Consider the following 24,122-nt stretch of genomic DNA (forward strand, 5'->3'; position numbering starts at 1 on the left):
TGTACAAATAATAACTCATGTAAAATACAAAAGTCAGTCAAAGTTGTTAGAATATGTAACAAATTGGACCAAGCTATATTTCTAACAAAGACAAATCATTATTTCTTCTAGATTTTCCAGAGCAAAAATTTTAAAAGAAATTCAAAAGACTTTGAAATAAGATTTAAATTTGATTCTACATATTTTCTAGATTTGCCAGAATATTTTTTTTGAATTTTAATCATAATAAGTTTGAAGAAATATTTCACAAATATTCTTCGTCGAAAAAAGAGAAGCTAAAATGAAGAATTAAATTAAAATGTATTTATTATTATTTACAATAAAAAAAATACATGTACTTGAACATTGATTTAAATTGTCAGGAAAGAAGAGGAAGGAATTTAAAAGGTAAAAAGGTATATGTGTTTAAAAATCCTAAAATCATTTTTAAGGTTGTATTTTTTCTCTAAAATTGTCTTTCTGACAGTTATAAGAAGCAAAGTAAAAAAATAAATGAATTTATTTAAACAAGTGAAGACCAAGTCTTTAAAATATTTTCTTGGATTTTCAAATTCTATTTGAGTTTTGTTTCTCTTAGAATTAAAAATGTAGAGCAAAGCGAGACCAGCTTGCTAGTAAATAAATACAATTAAAAAAATAGAGGCAGCTCACTGGTAAGTGCTGCTATTTGAGCTATTTTTAGAACAGGCCAGCGGGCTACTCATCTGGTCCTTACGGACGACCTGGTGCCCGCAGGCACCGCGTTGGTGACCCCTGTTGTAGAGTAACCATGTAATACTCTTCCATATCAGTAGGTGGCAGCCGGTAGCTAATTGCTTTGTAGCTGTCGGGAACAGCCGGAGGCAGAGTGCAGGTAAAAAGGTGTCTAATGCTTAAATTAAAAATAAACAAAAGGCATTGAAGCTTAGGGAAGGCTATGCGGAACAAAACTAAAACTGAACTGGCTACAAAGTAAACAAAAACAGAATGCTGGACGACTGCAAAGACTTACTGTGGAGTAAAGACAGCGTCCACAAAGTACATCCCAAACATGACATGACGATCAACAATGTAAACACAAAGAAGGATAAAAACAACTGAAATATTCTTGATGGCTAAAACAAAGTAGATGCGGGAAATATCGCTCAAAGGAAGACATGAAACTGCTACAGGAAAATACCAAAAAAAGAGAAAAAGCCACCAAAATAGGAGCGCAAGACAAGAACTAAAACACTACACACAGGATAACAGCAAACAACTCAAAATAAGTCAGGGCGTGATGTGACAGGTGGTGACAGTACACCTACTTTGAGACAAGAGCTATATTGATGCATGCTTGGTTATGCTTTAAAGTCATATCCAACGACAACAACTTTTTACTGTCAACTGAGTTTTGTTTTTTAATGATTTCTACTGGTGGTGTGCCTCCGCATTTTTTCAATGCAAAAAATGTGCCTTGGCTCAAAAAAGGTTGAAAAACACTGGTATACACAACAAGAACAAACAAGGGGAGGTCACGTAAACGCATCATTGGCGCAAGGTGGGCAGGACACTTGAACACATCACACGTGAACGAGCGGGCCAGATGACAGAGCTCCATGTGAGGACACCTGAACGCATCACAGGGAACCAAAAAAGGGGTGACGTTGAACAAATCAAAATGTGCATGCATTAGAGTGGCCAAAGAGGACCAGTAGGAACGCATCACGCGAAATGAAGGATAGAAACTTGAATGCAACACAGACAACAAAGCGAGCCGGACACTTGAACGCATCACAGACACAAATAAGGGGGCGTTTGAACGCATCATTAAAGCAAGGTGAAGAAAGTTTGAACACATCAGACATTAGCAAGCAGGCCAAATGACGGATCTCTGATTATTGAAACCATACTTGTGATGACACTTGAACGCATCACATGGGACCAAAGAAAGGATGACATTAAAGCTGGGGTGTCAAACGTACGGCCTGCAAACAGGTTTTAGCCGGCCCGTGGGATGAGTTTGCTAAGTATAATAAATTAACCTGAAATTTTGGAATGAAACAAACAGCTGTTCTAAATGTGTCTACTAGATGTCGCAATCGCAATTCTTTGTATCTTTGTAGATTATGCTACATATGTCCAAAATAAACCAAATGATGTTAGTACATCAGTCGAGGAAAATGATCAAACTACACAAATAACAATGTAATTTGATTTTGATATCGTTTTTTTATCTTGATAGACTGAAAATTAACTGACTGATGAACCATCATTCCATCCATTTTCTACCACTTGTCCCTTTCGGGGTTGCAGGGGTGCTGGAGCCTATCTCAGCTGCATTTGGGCGGAAGGCGGCGTACACCCTGGAGAAGTCGCCACCTCATCGCAGGGCCAACACAGATAGACAGACAACATTCACACTCACATTCACACACGAGGGACAATTTAGTGTTGCCAATCAACCTATCCCACATAACTTATTAAAAAATACATAAATAACAACAAATAAAGATAGAATACTATTAATCGCAACATGTAAGTGTAAAAAAACCCAACAACATTATGATTTGCACAATTTCAGAATGTGCTTGTTCTATTTTTAAACAACCTGGTTGTCTTTATTTTTAAGTTATCGTGCCGTGAATTTACTAGTCCGGCCAGCTTGGGAGTAGATTTTTCTCCATGTGGCCCCTGATCTAAAATGAGTTTGACATCCCTGCATTAATTAATTCAAAATGTGCATGCTTTAGAGTGGCCAAAGAGGACCAGTGGGAACGCATCACGCGGACAAGTGAAGGATAGAAATTTGAATGCAACACAGACATCAAAGAGAGCAGGACACTTAAACATATCACAGACACAAACAAGGGGAGCACTTGAACGCAACATTGAAGCAAGGTATGCAGGACATTTGAACATATCACACATTAGCAAGAAGGCCAAATGTCGGCTCTCATTGAAACCATACTTGTGAAGACACTTGAACGCATCACAGAAACAAATAGGGGGGCACTTGAACGCAACATTAAAGCAAGGTATGCAGGACATTTGAACATATCAAACATTAGCAAGAAGGCCAAATGGCGGATCTCTCATTGAAACCATACTTGTGAGGACACTTGAACGCATCACAGACGGTATAAGGGGGGCACTTGACACATCATTAAAGCAAGGTGGGCAGGACATTTGAACACATCACACATTAGCAAGCAGGCCAAATGACGGATCTCCGATTGAAACCATACTTGTGAGGACACTTGGACGCATCACAGGGGACCAAAGAAGGGATGACATTAAACAGATCAAAACCCCATTTGCATGCATGACAGTAGCCAAAGGGGACAGTGCACGTGAATCCACCACATGGACAAATGAAGACTAGAAGCCTGAATAAAGAGGGGAGGACACTTGAATGCATCACATGGAGCAAGGAGGGCTACTGACCTAAATGTAACACAGGCCGCAAAGAGGAAAGGGACCTTGAATGCATCACAGAAACAACTAAGGAGAGGACACATCGATAGAGCAAGCTGAACAGGACACATGAACACATCACACATAGAAACGCATGAGTCGGACCAATGAGAGACGACACTTGAATGCATCACTGTGATTATTGAAACGACATACAGCGTTTGTGAAGACACTAGAACGCATTACCAGGATGCGCAGAGATGACCATTGAACAAATCCAAAACATATGTGCATGCAGTGGCCAAACGGGACAAGACACGTGAGCGCACCACATGGACAAATCGGCAGCAAAGAGGCCAGGACACATGAACGCATCACTTGCACCAAGAAGGACTAGCAACCAAATGTAACACAGCCACTCAGCTCAACGCATCTAGGGGACCACAGAGGGATGGCCATATTTGCATAATGACAGTAAAGGGGACATGAAATACGAATGCTTCACATGGACAAATTAAGACTAGAAACTTGAGTGCAACACACGGGGCAAAGCGGGTAGGACACTTGAACACATCACTTGGACAAGGGAGGACCTAAAGTCAAAGAGTGAAGGCGCTGTGGGACAACTGAACGCATTATAGGGACTAAGGAGGCCAAGACAGGCGTGTTTGAGCAGGACAAATACATCGGAGGGTACATGAATGCATCACTGAGACTATTGAATATGTGATACAGTATTTGACATGTATCACAAGAACCAAGCAGGCCAGGAGACTCGAATGCCTGACAAGGGACTAAGCAGAGAAAAGACACTAAAATGCATTACATTAACAAATACGGGCTAGAAACGTCAACGTAACACTGGGAATGACGCATTGCAGAAAACATGAACGTATCACAGGGGGCGAGGAAGTGAGGACACGTTAATACATTTTTTCCCCAAGAGAGTATGACTCAAATGCACCAAAAGGACAGGAACTTGAATGCATAATATGGACCAAAGAGTGCATGACATTTAATACAATTGGCCAAAAAGGGATCCATGGAATGAAACACTGACACAAAAGTAATGAACATGAAGAACACTTGAATGCAACACCGTGAAAATGGAAGTATGGGCACTTAAACGCATCACACGGAGCATGTAGTAAATCCACAAGAGTATGAAAGATAATATGCATAATGAACTGTGAAAACTCAGCAATGGTTATACAACGCCCCCTAATGGATACTAGAATATTGCCCTTGACAAAATAAAATTAAAGACAAAAATATGTAGGAATTTGGTTTATTTTTGTGAAAGTTTTCTTTCTGGCTGCTGTATTTGAAATCAATAAATGACAAGTCAATGCTGCAGGGTTATTTATTTCAATTGTATTGTTTTCTATATAGAAAGGTGCAATTGTTCTGGCCTTTTGGAATAAAAAAAAACAGCTCAGGTTATGTAACAATAAAAGCGTAAACAGCAATAATGATATAACGCATAAATATAAAAGATTTCCAGTCATCCAAACAAAAAATCTTTGGCCTGCAAACTAATCTTAACTACTCAGGCTTGGCACATTTCATTAAAACGATACAAGACAAGAAGAGCAGCACCAACTGTAACTACAAATAAATTAAATCCCACTTGTTTTCCCAGCTGCATAGTAAGAGAATGTAGTCTACAACATTACAGGCTTGGTGGCTGACAGCAGTCGAGGTTGGTTGAGAGGGTTTCTAGGTGAGCCTCTGTAATGTTGCACATCTTTCTCTGCTCGCTGCTGCAAAACCATCTTCTGAACTCCTGGATCCGAGATGGAAGAGTTTACTTTGGTTTTGGGTGGGACCTTGTTGGTCACGTCGCCCAGAGCAAAAGCCTTGGCTTTAACAGCCCAGGAGCTTCGCCTTTTAGGAGGCACTGGGGGTGGCTTTTTTAGGGGACGTGTGCCGTTCACAACGAGTGGAATCTTCTCCTTGGGCGGTAAAGGCTGTGGGTGAGGGGACAGGCTGCTCTCATGACTCTCTGCTTTCATGCCTTGACTGGTGGTCACCTTCAGATCACGAGTGGGTCTCCTGTTCGCTCCCAGAAGAGAGTTGATCCTATGGACCGCTTGGCGCACTGGGGTGCGCTTGAACGTGAGCGGAGGATTAATTTGTTGGACTCTGATGCCTTTGGGAGACCGGAGGGGGAGAGTGTTGAAGTGTTGGATGTGGTCTGCCACCCGGGACTTGTGGTGGGACAGATTGTGTGGACTTTCTGCACCGGCCTCAGTGAAACACAAGTCCTGGTGATGCCCTGCACTGACTGTTGTACACATGTCATCTGCGCACTGCTCATCGGCAAGGGGGGTGGACTGCAGTCCTGGAGAGTCACCAAGTCTAAAGTGGGCCGGACTCTGAATGTCTAGAGCCTCAATCAGTCTGCTACAGTGTATCTGCTCCGCTGAGTCGTCACTTCCTGTCATCACCGAGCTGCCGAGGCTTACAGCAGCACAGAAAAAGCCCTGAGCATCGCTCACTGCTGGACTACAACTTCCAACAGACTCTAAAATGACACTATCAATGTGCAGAGGTGATGAGGTTGCTATGTCAAAGGTAAGGTTCAGCTGCTGGTGAGGAGCTGTGACGACTGTAGGAGTATTTGGCAGTGGGAGCAGGATACTGTCGGATGATTGGTCCGACTCCTCTGGTGGAGCAGAAAGTTCAGCGGCAGATTCTGGTAGGATGGTCTCAAGCTTCACTGGTGCCGCTCCACTTCGGCTCAAGGCTTCCAAGACGGACGACTCGCGTTCCAGGCTGTCCGCACTGGAAGCGCAACACAGCTTCCTGGGAAGGCTGGAACCCGTCAGAGGTTTGGACGAGACTATGGCGGGATTCAACCCGCAGTTGCTCTTCAGACGCACGCTCATGGGCGTATCTGTGAAGGAGCCAATGCTAAAAAGCTGTGTTCCTGCAGGGCCCTCCACGCTCCATGAAGTGCAGCAGACACCTGTGTCACCTTTGGGGGTCAGCAAGTTGTCTTCAGACTTGCTCATGAACTTGGAACCTACTAAGTTGGGAGAGCAGCCATTAGTTAAGCAAGTCAACTTAAGTATTGAGTCTTAAGCAATGCAAAGAAACAGGTCAAGAGTGAACTTTACTCACTCTTGGAGTCTAGTTTTGTGGGCTGAGCCGAAGGACTGAACACGGTCTCTTTGGTGAAACAAAAACTGGTGTTGTTCTCCTGGGTGGCAAGTCGCCAGCCTGTGGACTCAGACCCCTACACCAGGCAAGCAGCATGAAATGAAAAATGAAAGATGAAACAGACGTGAGAGGACTTTAGGAATTATTGTGTTAAATGAAACCACAGACGTCACCCAGAATGCAACATTGATTGTTAGCTACAACTTTGGTTAGTTCTTAAGAGGCCGGCAGAAGAAACAACATATTGACTTTGATGATCAGTCATTTTTATTCAGACAACAATGTACATACTAATATAGAACATTTGTTCATCATTGATAGCTCACCCAGTGTCCCAAATAAGTAAAATAAACAATAAATATAGACTTAAAGTATCTCATTTTAATTGTGCTGTGCATATGCTGTAATTGCAAGATAATTAGGCATCAAAATATAATTTGCCATTGTACCATACCACTAACTTAAATTCCCTAAATGTCAGTAAAATATATTCTGCCTTTAGAACTAGCATGCATGTATGAAGTTCAAAACTTTAGCAACAGTTAATGTGTGCAAATTATTTAATACAAGATATAACGGGTTGCAACAGTGACATACTAAACTATCAGACAAGCCCACTTACAGCGTCTTTGTGGCTCTTCCCCAGGCTGAAACGCAGGCGCAGCGACTTCTGCGGGGCTTCCTTGTTGCTGACTTTGGGAGAAAAGCAGCTTGATCGTCCTGATTCAACTCTTGAATAGGATGAAAATCAATACTTAATCAATGTAGGACACACCAAGACCAGAAGTACACATTGTTCATCTTCGATCTTTGGTTCAACCTGCACAATCTAATAAAAGCACATACATAGTTAAACCTGTACCAACAGCTCGGATACACACTTGAGATGTGTACTGGAAAATTCCAACACAAATGCATGAACAGCATTTTTTTTAAACTTCCCAAATCGTATTACAGACATTTTATGAGTTTTTAACAGAATGTTAGACATTCTAAGGTTTTGAACTCAAATGATTGGATTATAAACCTTTTAAGACCCCCTGAATACCCTGCGGAGACTATATTAAATTAAATGTATTTTGTCACATTGCACTGAGCAGCCAGCCTATCTTGCTTCGGTTTCTGTGGTTATCACCATCATTTTTTCCTCATCGTTACTGGTAGGTACCTGTTCGTGGTGGCATCACGAAAACAAATTAAGCCAAGAAAAAGCAGCAAAAAGTTTTGTGTTACTTTTTTCAGCAAGTACCTTATTTTTCGGAGTATAAGTGGCACCGGAGTATAATTCGCACCTGCCGAAAATGCATAATAAAGAAGGAAAAAAACATATATAAGTCGCACTGGAGCCCGGCCAAACTATGAAAAAAACTGCGACTTATAGTCCGAAAAATACGGTATTGCTTTTATGGCATTTGACTGTGATTGCCATTTTTAAGAATACCGCTCCTGTGTTGCATCTCATTAGCTCAATGCTTTTCAATTATTTTCTTCTACGCACCCCCTAGAAAGAAAAAAATATATACTCTCCACCGCAATTATAAATAGTATAATTTCTATGTAAAATTGTTATAAGTACACCTCTGCATAACGTTGTATCCTTACTAACATTAAAGAAAACAACAATCTTTCCTAGTCTCCCACCATGGTCACGGTGAAGCCAAGCGCTACATACGCTTTGTCATATTCTAGTAAGACAAAAGACCATGTTTGTTGAGGTCACAGGCGCCCGTCACTATTCGACCGCTACCAGAAGACACGATCGGTCCACACATGCACGTTATGGCAGTTATGTTTGTTCACATTTATCATGGTTTACTTTTGTAAATCTTTAATCAAAAAACAATGTCATAAAACATTACATACATAAAACTACCGTTATTTAAAGTACCAGTAGAGTAGAAAAACAAGTTGACTTTATATGCTTAGTTGTGTTTTCATTGTATACAATAAACCAATAAACCACTTGTAGATCCTCCTCCTTATATTCAGGATCAAAAATATAAAGTTGTGGATCATCATTTGTCCCAAATTAATCATTGTTGGGTCTCACAAAGTCTGCTTTATTAGCATTGTTGTTGATGTGGAAGGAATCTGTGGTTCCCATTACGTCACGGACCACTTGACTGGCTTGCTCATTTGTCTCTCAAAATGGCAAGGGAATCTCTGCGAGATAGGTACTATTTTGATCATATCCAGTTACTCGCAAACTTTGTAAGTCTTTTCAGTATTATATCTATAAATCAGATGTATATGATAATAGCTTCAATATAGAGGCACCTTGTTTTTCCACTCTATCGGTACTTTAGGAATACAGTGTTTATTTTGAGACTGTACAGCTCCATACAGAAACCTGAACTATGTGCTAAGTCAGCAGTCTTAAATGGCAAATAAATCCATCTTTTTTGTTTAATATTTTATTTACATCAAATACATCAATAAACAAAACTGACAATATAAAATTATACTTTTTGTTAGGCTAGAGATAAAGATTTAAGGAGGTGTCTCATATAAAAAAATTACTATTTAAAAAAGAAATTACGCGAGTCAGTGGCATCCCTGTGTGTCATTCATTGCAATGACAGAAGATAAAAAGTGGTTGTAACTGTAGTGATTATACTCCAGAGTTTGTTTTTTTTAAATCTTCCCCTTGCTAATTTTTTTATTCTCATTCTCTTTTACTGCTATGTAATTTATTATTTTTATTGAATAAACAAAATTAATAATAATAATAAACCACTGATAAAACATTTCAATATCACAACATGTAACGTCGCAAAATATTCTAGAAAGGAAGTGACGTAGTGTTTGCGCATGCGTGGTCTTTCAGAACAGATCGAGTAGTAATACGCCCCCACCCCACTATTTGAAACGAAATGCACTAGCATGTGAAGCTGTACCTAATGATGTGACCAATGGTTGCACAGGAAGACGCGAAATGAAAGTGGGAGTGAGTACCTGTTGACAGCGGGTCTGCTGCTATGTCGCCTGGTTTTACTCCTTACAGAGGTCGACGCCTGCCTTCGAGGCTTGCTTGCAGAGGAAAGGGTACTTTGGGAGGAATCCAACACCCCTGAGGCGCTGTGAGCTACAAAACAGAATAAGGGAGACACGTTTAAAAGGATCCACACAAAAGAAAGTTTTGTTTGGCTTTGGACAATGACTAAACAATACCTGATCCAGGGGTGGTGGCCCCGCTGAACAAAGAATTGGGAAGTAAGTCCTTGCCGAGGTTCTTCATGACAGATCTACGTTTCTTGTTTGAGAATCCAATAGAATGACCAGAATCTAAAGGAAGCCTTCGCTTGGAGGTGGGTGTCACAGGAGTGGCAAAAGAAAAGACTGGGGAAACAAAAATATAAGGGAAAAAAAGCATTAAACGGGGTACGCCCAAATTCAGCTGGGATAGGCTCCAGCACCCACGCGAGAGACAAGCTTTGGGTGTTGTCAGCTAATGATAGCAAATTGGAAGAGTTTAGCTAATAACGTTAACTATCCATCCATTTTCTACCGCTTATTCCCTTCGGGGTCGCTGGAGCCTATCTCAGCTACAATCGGGCGGAAGGCGGGGTACACCCTGGACAAGTCGCCACATCATCGCAGGGCCAACACAGATAGACAGACAACATTCACACTCACATTCACACACTAAGGCCAATTTAGTGTTGCCAATCAACCTATCCCCAGGTGCATGCCTTTGGAGGTGGGAGGAAGCCGGAGTACCCGGAGGGAACCCACGCAGTCACGGGGAGGACATGCAAACTCCACACAGAAAGATCCCGAGCCCGGGATTGAACTCAGGACTACTCAGGACCTTCGTATTGTGAGGCAGATGCACAAACCCCTCTCCAACCGTGCTGCCCACGTTAACTATCACTGAATGTATATGCTATCAGAACAACAACATGACTACAAATTGTTAGTTGTTTCTCTTGGACTGCTTTCGTGTATGTGCATGTTCTCCCTGTTTGTACGGCCGGGTTTCCCCTACATGGAATTGATTGTGGCGCAGTGTCACAGCAAGATAAAAGTCACCAAACCTTAAATAATGACGGTCTTTTACATAATAACAAATTAAAGACAGTATGTAGCCTATTCTTTACGCACTAATGACCAGTGATGCACCAAAAATTTGGCAGGGAAAACCGAAGCGCCGCCCACACCTTGGCTCTGGCTGTTGGCGGCTTTACATTTCAGCCCGACCAACCCAGTTCTTAGTAGAGCTGGGCAATATGGCAAAAAAATACCACAATTAAAAGACAGGATTTGTTTTTTAACTCTTTTATTTCATATTATGTAGTATTAGTTTCCCCGGGGGAACCCTCTGGACAGACCTGGCAAACCCAAGCGTGTAGTGCGGGTGAACTGGGAACGTTTGGAGGAGTCCTCTGTCCGGAAGGACTTCAACTCACACCTCTGGCGGGACTTCTCTGCCATCCCTGTGGAGGTTGGGGACATTAAACAGGAATGGGCAATGTTCAAAGCCTCTATTGCTAAAGATGCAGCTGCGAGCTGTGGCCAGAAGGTCTTAGATGCCTCAAGGGGCGGTAACCCTCGAACACCCTGGTGGACAGCAGTGGTCAGGGAAGCCGTCCGACTGTAGAAGGAATCCTACCGGGGTATGTTATCCCGGGGGACTCCGCAGGCAGTTGCAAGGTACCGACAGGCCCGAAGGGCAGCGACCGTGGCTGTGGACGAGGCTAAGCAGAGGGTGTGGGAGCAGTTCTAAAAATCCATGGAGAAGGACTATCGGGTGGCACCAAAGCTGTTCTGGAAGACCATACGGCACCTCAGGAGGGGGAAGCAGGGAACCATCCAAGCTGTGTACAGCAAGGATGGGACTCTGCTGACTTCAAGTGAGGAAGTCATAGGGTGTTGGAAAGAGCACTTTGGGGAACTCCTGAACCCAACTACATCAGACACACCCTCCCTGACAGGAGCGGAGCCTTAGGATGATGGGGGATCGACATCGATCTCTCGGAGTGAAGTCATTGAGGTAGTTACTCCACAGTGGCAAAGCTCCGGGGGTTGACGAGATCCGTCCAGAAATGCTGAAGGCTCTGGGTGTTGAGGGTCTGTCTTAGCTGATACGCCTTTCAACATTGCGTGGAAGTCTGGGACAGTGCCGAGGGAGTGGCAGACTGGGGTGGTGGTTCCCCTATTCAAAAAGAGGGACAAGAGCGTGTGTGCTAATTATAGGGGTATCACACTACTAAGCCTCCCTGAGAAAGTTTACGCCAAGGTACTGGAAAGGAGGGTCCGGCCGATAGTCGAACCTCAGATTCAAGAGGAGCAATGTGGATTCCGTCCTGGTCGTGGAACAACTGACCAGCTCTTTACTCTTGCGGGAATCCTGGAGAAGGCCTGGGAGTATGCCTATTCAGTCTACATGTGCTTTGTGGATTTGGAGAAGATGTATGACCGGGTCCCCCGGGAGATCCTGTGGGAGGTGCTGAGGGAGTACGGGGTGAGGGGAACCCTGCTGAGGGCCATCCAATCTCTGTACAACCAAAGCGAGAGTTGTGTCCGGGTGCTTGGATGTAAGTCGGATCCGTTTCCACTGGGGGTTGGTCTCCACAAGGGCTGCGCTCTTTCACCTATCCTGTTTGTGATTTTCATAGACAGGATTTCTAGGCAGAGTCGTGACCATGGCGGAGAGGGTATACGTCTCGGGGGGGCTAAAGGTTGCGTCACTGCTGTTTTTAGATGATGTGGTCCTGATGGCATCTTTGGTTCGTGACCTTCAGCTTTCACTGGATCGGTTCGCAGCCGAGTGTTCAGCGGCTGGAATGAGTATCAGCATCTCCAAATCTGGGGCAGTATTGCAGTCTCTCTGCCGCACAGTGAAGAAACGAGAGCTGAGCCAGAAGGCAAAGCTCTCTGTCTACCGAGCTATCTACATTCCTACTCTAACCTATGGTCATGAAGTGTGGGTCATGACCGAAAGAATAAGATCACGGATACAAGCGGCTGAAATGAGTTTCCTCAGAAGGGTGGCTGGCATCTCCCTTGGAGATAGGGTGAGAAGTTCAGTCACCCAAGAGAGACTCGGAGTAGAGCCGCTGCTCCTTTGCTTGGAAAGGAGCCAGCTTAGGTGGTTCCGGCATCTCGTGCGGATGCCTCACGAGCATCTCCCTAGGGAGGTCCCTGTTGCACGTCCCACTGGGAGGAGACCCCGCGGCAGGCCAAGGACCAGTTCGGGTGATTGCATCTCCTCTCTGGCCTGGAAACGCTTCGGGATTCCTCAGAAGGTAGTTGCTAATGTTGCTATGGTGAGGGAAGTCTGGGGGTCTCTCCTGGAGCTGTTGTCCCCGCGACCCGATTCCAGATAAGCGGTTGAAGATGGATGGATGGATGGATAGTATTAGTATAATTTTCTTATTTAGAGATTTTACTTTGTGAATGGTTTTTTACATATCTTAGATGTTTCCAAATGGTGCCTGTAACACGGCAATACAACGGCTGATCAGACAAAAACAGAAAAGTCATTGATGTCTTTGTCCGTCCTTTGAGATGATTAATATTTGGTGCTTTTTTAATAAGGTTCAAATTGTTTCTTAAAGTGGATCATTTTAGTACATTGTTTGATTTCTTTGCTTGAACTGCACTTTAGTTTGGAATTTTTCCAAACATTCACAAGACACAAGAAAACATGTGTTTTTCTTTTTTATGCGATCTAATTTGTAAATAAATGCGAGCTAAAGTCTGCTTCCAATGGAGCCTATGGGAGCCACTCTATTAAGCCTATAAAGCGCTTAATAAAACATCCAAACACCTCCTTCAAGGTTTTATTACATATGTCATGTAATAACATATGTAATATTTACATATTTTTCTCATTTTAAGCATACAGCGGCGCAATAATTTCAAAAACGCATCACAGCGTTTGCATTTTCTTTTAACATCACTGATTTATTACTTACTGCAGACTTCATGAGAGCCAACGGCTGTCACTAGAATGCTGACTAATAGGTTGTTGATATATTCCCGTTCAAATGAAGAATGACTCATGATCCTCGTGAATAAAAAAGGGGGGTTTAACCAAGCGTCTTTTTGTGTCTTTCTCACCATTTCTGGATCTAAATTGGATGCCAAAGTTGACTAACTTTTGTCCTTATTCTCCTACTATCCAGGTGAAAGGCATTATTATTATCTCGAATAGTAATTCTCAAACTGTGGTATGTGTACCACAAGGGGTACGCCAAAAAAAGCCCTTGATTAAATGACAGTTTTATTTTCCTACATTCAGACAGTGTTAGTGTTCAAACTGTGTCAGATTCCTCTTAATGTAACGGAATGTGGCGAACGGCCAACGCAATATCATAACCACAACATAAAGGTTTTTTTTTATGTGAAAACAATTTAAAGTAATATAATATATTGTAGCCTCCAGAAGAAGTCATACAAAGTCTTATGATATTTTTATTGCCAATCTTATACTAACAAACGGCACAATTCCAACAGGTTTTACCTCCCGTGCACACACTTTCGTCTCCGTGCTTCCCCAGACACACAACACTTTCTCATTCTCCGCCAATCTGCGGCGGTTTCAGGCAAGGACTGTAGGTTTGTGATCATGGAATTTTTTTTACATCAAATCAAAACTACACCAACATTCACACTGTAACGGTGTTACAATATGAATGGATATATATAACTTATTATGTTATATACAAACCCCGTTTCCATATGAGTTGGGAAATTGTGTTAGATGTAAATATAAACGGAATACAATGATTTGCAAATCATTTTCAACCCATATTCAGTTGAATATGCTACAAAGACAACAAATTTGATGTTCCAACTGATAAACTTTTTTTTTTGCAAATAATCATTAACTTAAGAATTTGATGCCAGCAACACGTGACAAAGAAGTTGGGAAAGGTGGCAATAAATACTGATAAAGTTGAGGAATGCTCTTTAAACACTTATTTGGAACATCCCACAGGTGTGCAGGCTAATTGGGAACAGGTGGGTGCCATGATTGGGTATAAAAACAGCTTCCCAAAAAATGCTCAGTCTTTCACAAGAAAGGATGGGGCTAGGTACACCACTTTGTCCACAACTGCGTGAGCAAATAGTCAGTTTAAGAACAACGTTTCTCAAAGTGCAATTGCAAGAAATTTAGTCCAGACCTGTCTCCCATCGGAAATGTGTGGCGCATTATGAAGCGTAAAATACGACAGTGGAGACCCCTGACTGTTAAACGACTGAAGCTCTACATAAAACAAGAATGGGAAAGAATTCCACTTTCAAAGCTTCAACAATTAGTTTCCTCAGTTCCCAATTGTTTATAGAGTGTTGTTAAAAGAAAAGGTGATGTAACACAGTGGTGAACATGCCCTTTCCCAACTACTTTGGCACGTGTTGCAGCCATGAAATTCTAAGTTAATTATTATTTGCAAAAGAAAAATAAAGTTTATGAGTTTGAACATCAAATATCTTGTCTTTGTAGTGCATTCAATTGAATATGGGTTGAAAAGGATTTGCAAATCATTGTATTCCGTTTATATTTACATCTAACACAATTTCCCAACTCATAAGGAAACAGGGTTTGTATATTGGTCACCGGTCAATTACAAAAAACTTAGCCACAAAAACAGAAGTAAAGTCTCTAAACAAGTACATTCTATAATAACACCTGAAAATTATGCTAGATTGGTTGCTAGTCGTTTTTGATAAGTAAAAGTCTACAGATACTTGAAACATTACAGAACATTGTACAATAAGCAGCAACAGTTGAAAATATGGCAAAACGACACATCCAAAGACATGCACCTGGGGATAGGTTGATTGGCAAAACTAAATTGGCCCTGGTGTGTGAATGTGAGTGTGAATGTTGTCTGTCTATCTGTCTTGGCCCTGCTATGAGATGGTGACTTGTCCAGGGTGTACCCCGCCTTCAGCCCAAATGCAGCTGGGATAATCTCCAGTCAACCCCGGGACAAGTGTTAGAAAATGGATTTATGGATGGATATAAAAATATAAGGTAATACTAATTACGGTAATAACAACAGATTTGTTTTTTAAATGTATTTATATATTTTTGTAATCCTTTTTTTTTTTTTAAATCGGATCGTCATAGCAAATTATGCAAATTAAGCGATGGCGTCATGGTGACCACGGCCCACCACACCCCCACAGGTATCTTGGCAATATAGGGTAAACCCTGTGTGTATGTTACAGTGGTCAAAATTATTAAATATACTTGTTAAATAAAACCTCTGTCTTGTTTTAATGAATATTTACGCCTACTAGGCTACTGTATTTTAATGTTAGTCATTATGGTGGTAATTGGACAGCCAAGTTTTTTCTGAGGTGATACTTGATGAAAAAAGTTTGAGAACCACTGACCTACAATAACATTTTACAAGGTGAGGAAGCAGCCCACCAGCAGATGTCAACATAGCCACACAAGCTAGATAGCTTAGCTCTCTGTGATCACGGCACCGCTATGAATAGTTCGTCTGCGTTAGCGTTTATAATAACAATACTAAAACTTGTCTAATATTCAAGTTGCGAAATGTAAATTAAGTATTGTGCCGGTATTAGGATGGTTTTTAAGAGGGCCCTATGGGTAGAATAGAGGACCTCTAATTGACTCTATTGTGGCAGACTTTTATTTATTAGCTAGAATGCATTTAAAAAAATAAATCCGTCTTCTTGTATTACATAATGATTGTGAACGATAGGGAAAATTCCAAAAAAGTGCAGTTCCGCTTTCAGCCATTCCATGATTTAGCCATTAGACCTGCTCAGTGGCCTTGTGGTTAGAGTGTCCTTCCTGAGACTGGAAGGTCGTCAGTTCAAACCCCGGCCGAGTCATACCAAAGACTATAAAAATGGGACCCATTGGCTCCCTTCTTGGCACTCAACATCAAGTGTTGGATTGGGGGTTAAATCACCAAAATGATTCCCAAACACGGCCACTGCTGCTGCTTACTGCTCCCCATAATTTCACTCCACCTAGTGTGTGCGTGTGACTATTGTTGGGACTTTAATTTTAACTTTAATTAGCGAAGAAAAATCCATAGATTAGCCGCACCTTTTCTAATTCAGCTGAGGGCTATTCAGATTTTCGGGACTCTTGTAAAATATACCATAAAACCTTTTTTATTCGGAAAGGCATATGATTGCTAACTATTAATATGATTTGTAACCTTGTCTTTTGGGGGTTTTTTTAGCGTGTTTTGCCTCCTCCACTGTTTTATCTTTTTAACTTTATAGCATTTTGTAATCCTGTTTGATTAAAAGTGCATTAGAAATTAAATGTATTGTTATTGTTATTATAAGTCCCAAGGTTCAAACCTTTGGAAAAAGATAGCGGCCTATAGTTCGGAAAATACGATAATCGATAGATAACTCGATAGCTGAAGCCCTAAAACAGCCCCTTTATGGGATTTCAGCTTTGTGTAGAAACTGCTGTCTGGCTGAGTTGAACCATAACACATGGGTAGCTCAACTTCTAATAGCTGACATCATGTTTTTCCTTTCATGCAATTTAGACTCAAATAATCTATGCTGGTTGCAACCAAGTCATGCACTTAATTTTGCATTAATCTCTTCAAGCCCAATTATTCAACAACTCATTCCACACAATCTACAGATCTCTATAGAATTAGTTACATATTGGTTTATGTCCATCCATACTATCAATCCCTTACCTCCGAAACTGCGTCTGTGTCTCCTACTCATCCCTGAGTTTTGGTCCAGCTCCTGAAACTCATTGCACACAGGGGATATAACCCCCGACTCACAGGCAATCATGGCTGACACTTTCTCTTCTATAAACTGTGGCAGATCACCTGTAACACACAGACAAAGTAAAGAGTTCAGAACTATACAAGACTGATGCTGAGAGGACTATCATGGAAGGGTTTGTGCTGTGGTACCAAAGTCGTGGGCGTAGTCTATAAAACAGCAAACTGCAGCTGTCTGCAGTTTAAGGCGCTTCTCTGTGTTGGATTTCATCTTTTCTGTACTGTCTCCAAAGTGGAGGAGGTTGGGAGCCAAGATGACTGACAGGTTATAGCTGTCCATCTTATTTTCTGCACTCCTGTAATCAAACAGCAACTTTTTAAAACAAGTGAAAAATGAAATCATTTATTTTAAATCCTATTCCGGTTGACTTCGGGTGAGAGGCAGACACCCTGGATTGGTCACCAATTGATTACAGGAAAACGTATATCGTAATAATAAATATGAAAAAAAATCTATGTGGTAAACCCCATTTTCTTTGTTTATATGCCATGTGAATACCATACAGTTTTGAATAATAATAGCCATCATTTTGAAGACTTGTATTTTGGTATATTGACAGCATATTGACTAAAATGTATAAGATAAAAATCAAGGGCTTAATGAACCTTTCACAACATGTTTTTAATGAAATAACTGGTGGACATAACAAAAAGTTTGAACTATAAAAAAGAGACAATATTTCTGCTTGACAGATATTTGGTAACTCCAGGTGGCAGTCAAGGGTGGCCTCATGGACAGCCAAACCTGTTTCTTGGGCCCTTTAAAAAAAACAACTAGGGATGTTTGATAATATCGAACCAACCAATATATAAAATATATCGGATTAAATCGGTTTTAAGGTTTGCCTGAATTTTGATGTTCAAGTGATGGACTCATCAAACCGTACCGTGCCATTCCCAAAAGAGGAACAAAATTACTAGCTAGTCTCGAGATGTCTGCGGTTGGGAAATATTTCCAAGTTTTGCTATTGAATTATTAGCAATAACCATAAAATGCTGGTTAAATGAGGGGATAAGACAGTTTTCTTCTATACCTCTAATCAAAATTCTCACCTCTTGTAGAATCACTTGCCACGTTTATGCAGCAAAATAATAAACAACCGGGGAGAAATTAAAAACAACTACCCAGCTATACACACTTTATAATTTCACTGACTGATGAGGCGGCGACCCCACCTATGGGGGGTATGGTCATTTTTTAATTTTTTTGCAATAAAAAAATACAATCATGTGTGCTTACGGACTGTATCCCTGCAGACTGTATTGATCTATATTGATATATAATGTAGGAACCAGAAATATTAATAACAGAAAGAAACAACCCTTTTGTGCGAATGAGTGTAAATGGGGGAGGGAGGTTTTTTTGGGTTGGTGCACTAATTGTAAGTGTATCTTGTGTTTTTAATGTTGATTTAAGAAAAAATAAATTAAATTTTTTTTTTTTATATATTTCTTGTGCGGCCCGGTACCAATCGATCCACGGACCGGTATCGGGCCGCGGCCCGGTGGTTGGGGACCACTGTTTTGGATGACAACAAAAAATGTTCTACTCCAGTGTGGACACCTCAAAGGTGGCGTGCTTATCGGTATCGGAAGTTAAGTGTTGGACATTATCGGTATATTGAATATAAACCGAGCATTACTGAAAACAACTACAAACAAGGGAATAATTCATTGATCTACATTTAGTCAAATGAACATCAGCATAGCTGGCAAAAAGGGAAAAGTAAGCAAGCACCTCTTGGATACATTTTGAAGGAAGTGGAAGAAGTGCCTCAACACACTTCGGTTCCTGTCAGGAAGCAGGGAGGAGAGAAGCATGGTGGCAGAATTCCGCTCCTCTTCAGTCCCGAGCTGCTGTGCCTTGAGTAAGGGCTCCTGCAGCTCAGTGGGCAGCAAAGGCTCTGGCAGTTCCCTAAAAAACTGCTTCACCAGGCCCGCTACATCACAGGGAAAAGCAGTCAACAGGCACTCCTCGCCTGAATCTACCTTAGCCTGCAGACACATAACAAAACTCTGTTGTCAAAAGGCTCACTTTCAAGGTGGCTCAGTGAGAGCTTACTCACCCGTAGTGCTTTCAGGCGGACAAGGGAGCCTGATATTCTGAATAAGCCCTCTGTGTCGACATGCGCTTGTAACTTCATGCATGCATCCACCAGAAAGCTAGAAGAGCAGACGTATGTCAATTTCAATCTACTCAGTTGGAAGAAGAAGCAACTTGCCTAATATTCAATACAGTGGAGCCTTCCAAAGTTTATCACAATTCATTCTGTGACACTGGGTGACTTTCCATTGGAAAGTGAATTCCTTAATCCCAGAATAAAATGTGCTTTTTTTTCCCTTTTAAAACTCAAGAGTCAATGTTTTAGTAAATGTCCTGTGATACAAGTTAGCCACAGTAAAACAAAACCTGTTAATCAAGTTCCGTATCTGGCTCTGAAGTGTTTCCCATACATTCACTTTTTTGTGGCAACTATGGATACATTTTGACTGCCATAAAAAGATATCGCGCTACCTGGTAATAATTCTTGATGTTTATGCAGAAGATCTTATTTTGAAACTTGTTTTATTAAAACTGCCACTTCAGTTTTTTCTTACGAGCCATTCTCTTACAATGGCTCGCGTTCTACTGGTACAAAAGGCATTGCTGATATGAGTTTAAAGTCTTAAGTGATCTACTCTACTACTTAGGCTTCTCTCCTAAGTGACTGTGTGTGAGGTTTTATTGATGTGTTCGTAGCAATACAGCTGTGTGCAATGATAGCTGTGTTTTTTTACTAATTAACATCTAACAGCTAAACAAATAAGCTATTATGGCCAACCAGCACACTGATTTAAGATTACAGTTTAATTGACCCTTGTTTTATGCAAGGTCATTGTTTATAATAATATTACATCTATATGTGTATTAGATGCAGACATTGTCGGTTTCACTTTACACTTTAATAATCATCATCTGTTCACGCTCGTTCATAAACACACGAAAAGAGGACTCTATGCGGAAAAAAGGGCAACATTTCCCTAATTTAGCATCCGTTATGCATGCATGCATGCGGAAAAAAGGGCAACATTTCCCTAATTTAGCATCCGTTATGCATGCATGCATGGTCACTTATAGAGCATCACAATGGGACTGTGGTTCTGTGGGTATCATTATACACTTACCTTCTTTCTTAGCATCCCAAACTAAACTTCTGAGTTAATATTTCACAAGACAAAAATGTTTACCACTTATAAACCATTTAACTTTATAGGTTTTAACTAAGCCTAAGCATAGCTCGTTAGGTAGAGCGGCCGTGCCAGCAACCTGAGGGTTTCTGTTTCGAAACCCAGATTTTGCCATCCTAGTCATGTCTGTTGTGACCTTGAGCAAGACACTTAACCCTTGCTCCTGATGGGTCGGAGTTAGGGCCTTGCACGGCAGATCCTGCCATCAGTGTGTGAATGTGTGTTTGTACATGGGTGAATGAGTACCTTTAAAGTAGAAAAGCGTTATACAAGTACAAACCCCGTTTCCATATGAGTTGGGAAATTGTGTTAGATGTAAATATAAACGAAATACAATGATTTGCAAATCATTTTCAACCCATATTCAGTTGAATATGCTACAAAGACAACATATTTGATGTTCAAACTGATAAACATTTTTGTTTGCAAATAATCATTAACTTTAGAATTTGATTCCAGCAACACGTGACAAAGAAGTTGGGAAAGGTGGCAATAAATACTGATAAAGTTGAGGAATGCTCATCAAAGACTTATTTGGGACATCCCACAGGTGAACAGGCAAATTGGGAACAGGTGGGTGCCATGATTGGGTATAAAAGTAGATTCCATGAAATGCTCAGTCATTCACAAACAAGGATGGGGCGAGGGTCACCACTTTGTCAACAAATGCGTGAGCAAATTGTTGAACAGTTTAAGAAAAACCTTTCTCAACCAGCTATTGCAAGGAATTTAGGGATTTCAACATCTACTGTCTGTAATATCATCAAAGGGTTCAGACAATCTGGAGAAATCACTGCACGTAAGCAGCTAAGCCAGTGACCTTTGATCGCTCAGGCTGTACTGCATCAACAAGCGACATCAGTGTGTAAAGGATATCACCACATGGGCTCAGGAACACTTCAGAAACCCACTGTCAGTAACTACAGTTGGTCGCTACATCTGTAAGTGCAAGTTAAAACTCTCCTATGCAAGGCGAAAACCGTTTATCAACAACACCCAGAAACGCCGTCAGCTTTGCTGGGCCTCAGCTCATCTAAGATGGACTGATACAAAGTGGAAAAGTGTTCTGTGGTCTGACGAGTCCACATTTCAAATTGTTTTTGGAAACTGTGGACGTCGTGTCCTCCGGAAAAGAACCATCCGGATTGTTATAGGCGCAAAGTTGAAAAGCCAGCATCTGTGATGGTATGGGGGTGTATTAGTGCCCAAGACATGGGTAACTTACACATCTGTGAAGGCGCCATTAATGCTGTAAGGTACATATAGGTTTTGGAGCAACATATGTTGCCATCCAAGCAACGTTACCATGGATGCCCCTGCTTATTTCAGCAAGACAATGCCAAGCCACGTGTTACATCAACGTGGCTTCATAGTAAAAGAGTGCAGGTACTATACTGGCCTGCCTGTAGTCCAGGCCTGTCTCCCATTAAAAATGTGTGACGCATTATGAAGCCTAAAACACCACAACGGAGACCCCCGGACTGTTGAACAACTTAAGCTGTACATCAAGCAAGAATGGGAAAGAATTCCACCTGAGAAGCTTAAAAATGTGTCTCCTAAGTTCCCAAACGTTTACTGAGTGTTGTTAAAAGGAAAGGCCATGTAACACAGTGGTGAACATGCCCTTTCCCAACTACTTTGGCACGTGTTGCAGCCATGAAATTCTAAGTTAATTATTATTTGCAAAAAAAAATGAAGTTTATGAGTTTGAACATCAAATATCTTGTCTTTGTAGTGCATTCAATTGAATATGGGTTGAAAAGAATTTGCAAATCATTGTATTCTGTTTATATTTACATGTAACACAATTTCCCAACTCATATGGAAACGGGGTTTGTATAACTCAATGGCCACTTGCACTTACCTTGGCACACACCCACATGCCATGTCGTAATATGGCAAGCTTGCCAAAGGTACGCCAAATACCTTTGTCTGGGGGCACAATTTAAAATCAAAATTAAAATCTAATAAAAAATATTAGATATAAAATACACATACATACACATCATCCCAGTGCAAAATGACATAATGATAAACACACTACAGCGTGACAGTTATAGATGTACAGTATTAAACACAGAAAAATGTTTTAGCAGTTCTGCTGTTAGCTTTTTCATTCGCTCCATAGTATGCTTTATTTCATGGCAGATTTTCTCTAAATGTTGGCTCACGTCAAATCAAATGGGGAAGTCAAATTTGATTTGTAACGACACTAAGTCTTGTGACTCCTTAGTTAGATTACAAAAGAAAAAAAGGAAACATTCGTACTAAAGCTTAGTTAAAATAGCTTCAGTTGGTTTCAGCTTCCCATTTTATAAAAAAAAAAACATCTGTGTGTCTTGTTTGACCTGGCTTGTAAAATAAGTCTATGGTGTGTGTGTGTAATCACAGAACAAGCAACATAGCCTCACTGACAACGTAGAGCCTGGGAAATAATGGGGGTTCATCAGTGGGGGTATGCTTTCAATTATGTAAATGTCTTCAATATTTTAAATAATTCAATTGCAAAAACGCGGTAATGTCAAAATAGCCTCCTACGGGGGCAAAGCTAAGGTTTGATAAAATAAGAAAAATATATACAATACATTTCATGCTATAACTTACAGAGTTTGTGGCTGTTGACTTGCAACTGAGAGCTTTGTTTTTGTTCCAGATCTTTGTCTTGATTCCATATGTTGACCGCAGATGTTGCACAACCACTCGTCGGATCACACTTCTCTCCTCGACCATCATTATAAAGACTATCTTCTACTTGCAAAACTATACAGTGGGAGAAAAATGTACTTTATTCTCCAAAAGCCATTGCTCGTACAACACTTTATATGTCGATGAGACAGTGTTTAAATTATATATGAAACACACAACCACATGATAGAAACCAGGATAAAAATGGTTACAATTATTAAGTAACTTACAATTATTTCAAATGCTCGACTAACTGTATCACAATGTACTTGTATGCATGTTGGAAATAAAGCCAAGCCATAAGACTTACATGAGACGTAAGCTACTTAGTAGCAATGCTAACCGTAGCCAGCCACAGAACGGACATTGACTAAGTCACGTCGCCAATAAAAAACAAAAATATGTAAAATTCAAAATTGCCCTATATGGCATCCGAACGTCAAATACGTTTAACTGTATACATTAAATTGTCGACTACATTGCTTCAGTGGCCATTTGGCTAACTTGGATGCGGCGCTGTCTGACTTTCTCCACTCTGTAGTCTGTTCAAACGGCAGCGTCGGCCTTCTACCTGTGCTCTCATTGGCTGAACACAGTTTGAATGCATTTCACTGGTGCGTTTGGTTTACGTTTAAACGGCAGCCGACACGGGCGGAGTGATATTTGAGAGGCAAGATTAAACGTTTGGAGAAAGGAACTCTGTCAAAAGTGACTGACACCAACATTTGCACATTTGACAGTAACATTTTTAATATTCTGCTCATTCTTATTTGACCCTCAACGATGGCAATAAACTAAACAGTACCTATGGTGAAAATTAGGGGTGTGGGAAAAAATCGATTCGAATTCGAATCGCGATTCTCACGTTGTGCGATTCAGAATCAATTCTCATTTTGAAAAAAATCGGGTTTT

General features: G+C 41.0%; 1 protein-coding gene across 2 annotated transcripts; it reads right to left on the reverse strand.

Moving 5' to 3' along the window:
• Positions 1-4,724: 4,724 nt before the first annotated feature.
• LOC133611747 (rho GTPase-activating protein 11A-like) lies at positions 4,725-23,775 on the reverse strand. Of its 2 annotated transcripts, none has more exons than XM_061968836.2 (12): positions 23,521-23,775; positions 23,130-23,285; positions 22,390-22,457; positions 19,364-19,460; positions 19,036-19,292; positions 17,430-17,593; positions 17,202-17,342; positions 9,712-9,879; positions 9,496-9,625; positions 7,163-7,271; positions 6,502-6,616; positions 4,725-6,403 (listed from the first exon to the last, which is right to left on the reverse strand). In XM_061968836.2, exons 2-12 carry the CDS (start codon positions 23,256-23,258, stop codon positions 5,040-5,042), a joined length of 2,742 nt encoding a protein of 913 aa, XP_061824820.2. In that variant the 5' UTR covers positions 23,259-23,285; positions 23,521-23,775; the 3' UTR covers positions 4,725-5,039. The 2 variants fall into 2 exon arrangements, with proteins under 2 accessions (XP_061824820.2, XP_061824819.2); XM_061968835.2 differs by having other exon boundaries at positions 4,725-6,406.
• Positions 23,776-24,122: the final 347 nt, after the last annotated feature.

Source organism: Nerophis lumbriciformis, linkage group LG08 (assembly GCF_033978685.3).
Source record: "Nerophis lumbriciformis linkage group LG08, RoL_Nlum_v2.1, whole genome shotgun sequence".
Lineage (NCBI taxonomy): Eukaryota > Metazoa > Chordata > Actinopteri > Syngnathiformes > Syngnathidae > Nerophis > Nerophis lumbriciformis.